The 5,000-nt window shown below is 38.4% G+C and overlaps 1 protein-coding gene across 1 annotated transcript; it reads right to left on the bottom strand.

Moving 5' to 3' along the window:
• Positions 1-411: 411 nt before the first annotated feature.
• On the bottom strand, positions 412-3,197 carry LOC140881481 (BTB/POZ domain-containing protein At5g66560-like). The gene is made up of 4 exons (XM_073286827.1): positions 2,660-3,197; positions 2,503-2,572; positions 1,101-2,402; positions 412-1,019 (listed from the first exon to the last, which is right to left on the bottom strand). Exons 1-4 carry the CDS (start codon positions 2,695-2,697, stop codon positions 495-497), a joined length of 1,935 nt encoding a protein of 644 aa, XP_073142928.1. The 5' UTR covers positions 2,698-3,197; the 3' UTR covers positions 412-494.
• Positions 3,198-5,000: the final 1,803 nt, after the last annotated feature.

Raw genomic sequence — 5,000 nt, 5'->3', positions numbered from 1 at the left:
AATGATTTTTTTTATTTATTTATCTTTATCAAATGATTTTTCTTCATTTTTGTTTTTAAAATTTATTATTCATTCTTCTATGGGAAAACCTGGTCATAATTGGAAACTTATGATTCAAATGCTTTTTCCATGCTCTGTTTTATTTTAAAATTGACGCTAATAAAAAAAGAGCCTGAAGATTCAATTGATTTTTCTTCATTTATTTAAAAGTAGAAACCCGAACTCGACTTAATCGGATATCCGACTCGGTTTCGGGTAGTGTAAAACACTACCCAACTACTCGGATACCCAAATCCTGAACTACCCAAAACCTGAACTATCCGACTCATGTCCACCCCTAATTGCATTAGTGCAGAGATTCATTATTCACATATCAAAACTTGCAATTTCATAAACCTGATAATAATAATAATAATAATAATAATAATAATAATAATAATAAGAAGAAAGAAAGAAAAGATTGAATCATGGAACAAGAATTCATCCGCAAGTCATTAATGTTCACGGCGGCGCCCGTGGCGGCGTTTCCCACCTTCCGTCACCGTCGGTTCATGTGAATCACACACTTGAGTTTTAAATTTGCAACCCAACTTCGACCACCAACCAGCGTTCACCACGTGTACACGTGAGCCAGAGTTGTCCATTTCCTCAATGGTCTTCTTCATCGTTGAGCACTCACGTTCGAGATCCTGCACTCGCGCCTTCATGCTATCCATATCCCCGCGCAGCACCTGATTATCCCTCACCGCTGCCCTCCACGTGCTGTTCCCCTCCTCCGCACGTGACCTATGAACTAATTCCTCATCCTCGTTCTCCCCGTCCGTCCCTCCGCCGCCGAGAATGGTGCCGGAGATCGCGTGGCGGAGCTGAAGTTGTTCGAAGAACAGCACCTGCACCACCGCTCTGAGCGGCAGCCGCTCGTTCTGCGCGGCGTGAGTGCACGCCTCTAATGTCAGCTTCTGGCAGTCCAAAACTCCGCATACTTTCTCTCTATCCGTCTCCGAAATCCATGGATGAGCCTGCGAGAAGGGAAAGAGTTGAGGAATTGTTTGGATTTGACAAATGCAGATAAAGTAATCCAGATTGAATTGGAAATTCACCTTGAGATAAACATCAACAGCTCGATAAAGGCCATCATCGAAGACTCTAGCGCGATCGGGCAAAGTAATGGCGAGTTCGTAGAATTTTTCCGACTTCAAATTAGCGTCGGAAGCGATTTCCGACAGGTAGCCGTCGATTAATTTCCCAACCGTCATCAACGCCGTAGATACAGTGCTATTGCCTTCTTCCTCGTCGGCTCGAATTATGGTGACCGATCTGTCTTCAAATCTTTCTAGAAAATAAACCAGAATTCTCTCCACGCAATCAACGTCGTACAATGTCTCGTTCAAATAGGAATAGCTCGGAATCAGCAGATCATCCAAAGTGGCTTGCTCCAATTGCGATCCGATTTTTTTCTCCAATGCTCGCCTGGAAACCTCAGAAGTGTTCAAAATGTACGACGTTCTTAACAATCCGAACAAGAATCTCGTCCTGTTCGAAGTTGATCGTGATGTTTTCTCCATCGGGAGATTGGAAATAATCGTCTCCAGAAGTTCCCTCCGCTCATTCTCTGATGGAAGGTTGGAAGACGCCGATGGCTTCCGTGTTGTTGTGCGAGAAATTCCCGGAATGAACTTCTTCGCATAATTCATCAAACAGCTCTCTATAATATCTCCGCTCAGATTCAAAGCTTTCATGGCGAAAATCAAACGTTTGAAAATATGCACGCTCAAAAATCCAAGCTCATCCAACCACGAATCCGCTATCGCAGCTCCTCGCGTCACGTCACCGTATTTCCTCCTAGCTTCAGCTTCTGTTTTACTATCCACAGCTCCGCCGTTCATCGGCCAACCGAACAGCGAGGGATCTGCGGCGGCTGCTTTAGTAGCAATGGCTTCGATACATCTCTGAACAATTCCGAGATTTTCCGCCATGGGCAACAGTCCTTCACAAGAGGTTAAAGTTTTTATAGAATGTTTGATATTTTTGAGTATAGACTGAGCAAGAAACCTCTCGGTCTTGGATATGAGATTGTCTTCAGAGTATTCTTCCGTCATCTCCAAGTACTCTCCGGCACAGCGGAGCGCCGCGACGTTGGTGGCGGAGAGATCCACTTTCACGCCGTAACAGAATTTCGCGGCGGTTTCAAACGCCTCGCAGCCGCCCGGGAAGTCAGGGAGCACGATATGAAACTGACCCTCGTTATCCTCCTCTTGGATTTCTTCCTCTCCTCGGTCATTTTCATTGCTCTGGTTCTGTTCAGAGACGGTTTGGATCGTAGCGAATCTGTTTGTTGTTTGGTTCCTCTCTTGTTCTGTTATCATCTCGTGAAGCTTCCTGCTTTTCCCCATCAGAGGAAACTAAACAACAAACAAGGGTACAATTCATCACAAATTTAGAAACCAAAACGACACAGAAAAAAAAACAAGAACTTAAGTTTTAGGGTTCTTCATATCTCACTTTGTGAAGATGAAAAGTCATCCCATCAACTTCAATCGCAACATCGCTGGGCAATCCTGTGGTGCAGAACCTGAAAAAAAAAATGCAAAACAAAAATCACCCATGAAGAAAAAATCAGAACAAATATAGTTTTTTTTGGAAGAGATTTTGGGCTCACCATGCTTGGCCTTTGGAACCGGCTTGCTTAGACGCCATTTTTGTTCGAAGAAAATCTTGACGATGGCTTCAAGACAAATACATGGGAGCTGGGAACTGAAAAGGTATTTGACTAAATTTGCTCCACTTTTGTGAGTTTGGAGTCGTGTGTAATGATCGGGGTCGTGGAAATTCAAGCACAATGTGTAAAAAGGGGGAGTAGGTAGGGGAGATTGATTGAAAGAACACCAATAATTATTGGGTTTTGATTAGAAATTGAGAAAAGTGAACTAGGGTAAGTGAAATTGGGATTTCGATTGATTTTGTTTGCTGGGTCAGATCAGAATCTTCTGTTTCTTTTTTCTCTCCTCTTTCTATGTCGAGTGAGTGGGGGCTGGGGAAGAAGAAAGAAAGAGAGGTTGATTTATGTTCAATTCATGATAGAAGAAAGAAAAAAAGAGTGCCACTTAAAATTATGAGTTTCAAGAAATACTTAAATTGCAACAACACACCCTTCAAATTCTTACAAAATCTTAAATTAGGAGGGAACTGACTATGACACTTGTTGTATTTGGATCTTAAATTATTTTGGAGAAAGAAATAATATGTAGGTAGACGAAAAATTTGATGCTAGATTTTAAGAATATGCATATGATAATTTAAGCGTAAAAGTTCAAAAGCACTTCTTGGAAGTAATGATAATTTTTTTACAAAAAATAATCAAAATTATTTTCTAGATGCAATCTCGAATACTATGAAACTAATAGTGTAAAAGAAAATAAAATCAAGTCGACATTTAGCATATGTTGTGGTGTGGTAATACCACAATTAAAGAAATTCAAAAAAATTTACGAATAAACAAAGATATATATGTTTGTTAATTTCAACCTTTGTTCTCTGATATTGAGAGTAGTTAGGATTGCATGGACCGCAACTCATCTAAAATTCCATAAATAATCATGAATTATGCGCCATTTGAATGGTCTCCGGTCTTAGGGTTTTGTTCATGTCACTCTGCGGGCGATGTGTAACCTCATGATTGATTAAAATTAATGGGTCCCATGTGAAGCCCACTAATTTTAACCAATCAAAATCCGACACATCACCCACAGAGCACTATCCTGTAGGTAGCATCGACTTAACCGGTCTTAAATACTAATCACTAATCAGCCGTTTAGTGATACAAGCTTTCATATCAATTAGATGATAAAATCTTTTTATTCATGAATCAATCTCGTAAAGGATGTTGAATACGAATTCATCAATATTTTCTGAAATTATTACGAAATTCATTGGAAAATTAATCCTCAACTATTTACCCATCGGTACATTATTGATTCATGTACATAAAATCATAAGTAACAATCGCTTGATTGGGAATTTTTTTAAAAAAATTTGAATTTCGCCCATGTGGGAACCATCATATTGAATGCATAATCATTGATGTCCTATTTAGTTTTTTTTTTTTTTTTGGGTGAGATCTCATATTAAATAGTAATAAATTAAGAACCAATAGACAAATGTTTCAATATTTATAGATGCAATGACATCCATCAATATGGCGAACACAAATTCGACCTACTCAATTTAGGGCAAATAGTTTATTTTGCCGCCTTAGGGACGTAAATATTATCACAATTTATCCACGAAAAAGTTGTATAATTTGAACGGATGTTCATGCACAACTTTCTCATTAATTTTCTAATAAAACCCAAGCAACTTAATTAAATCGTGATCTCTATCGGCTAGCCGGTGGAAAGAAATGAAGACAAATATATGATATAGGTGGAATCATTTTATTGGTTCTTATCATGTGAGTCTCACTCAATCATGTGGGGCTCACATGATATTAACCAATAAAATTATTCCACTTGTCCCATGGGATAATACCACGGGTAGGATTAAATTTTTCATTATGGAAATGATTAGATGGATATATATATATATATATATATATATATATATTAATGATATGACTGATTTTTAAATTTAAATTTTTATTTTTATTTTTCATTTGAGTCAAACTTGAGATAAAACAAAAATGTATAATCAATTGATACATCATCATAAGCACCAAAAAGATCAGTTAATACCTCCGATAATCATAAATTAACTATATGCGATATTGTTCTACGTGTCATTATGGAGTCGACATCTTTCTTCGTTTAAGTATCTTTGCAAGTATGAAGCCACATACTTTTGTAGATTCCGATCGAGCATTAATTACGACATATATCTACCCTTTTGTACACTTTCTGGGGCGTACAATTAATTACAGGGAGGAGGAGGTAGCTCCATATTTATTATCGTACAAGTCGTTTTCGAAATTCAAAAATAATTCCAGCAAATTAAATGCTCATGTT

The sequence above is a fragment of the Henckelia pumila genome, chromosome 2 (genome assembly GCF_033568475.1).
Source record: "Henckelia pumila isolate YLH828 chromosome 2, ASM3356847v2, whole genome shotgun sequence".
Taxonomy (NCBI): Eukaryota; Viridiplantae; Streptophyta; class Magnoliopsida; order Lamiales; family Gesneriaceae; genus Henckelia; species Henckelia pumila.
This window is presented reverse-complemented; position numbering and strand designations above follow the sequence as displayed.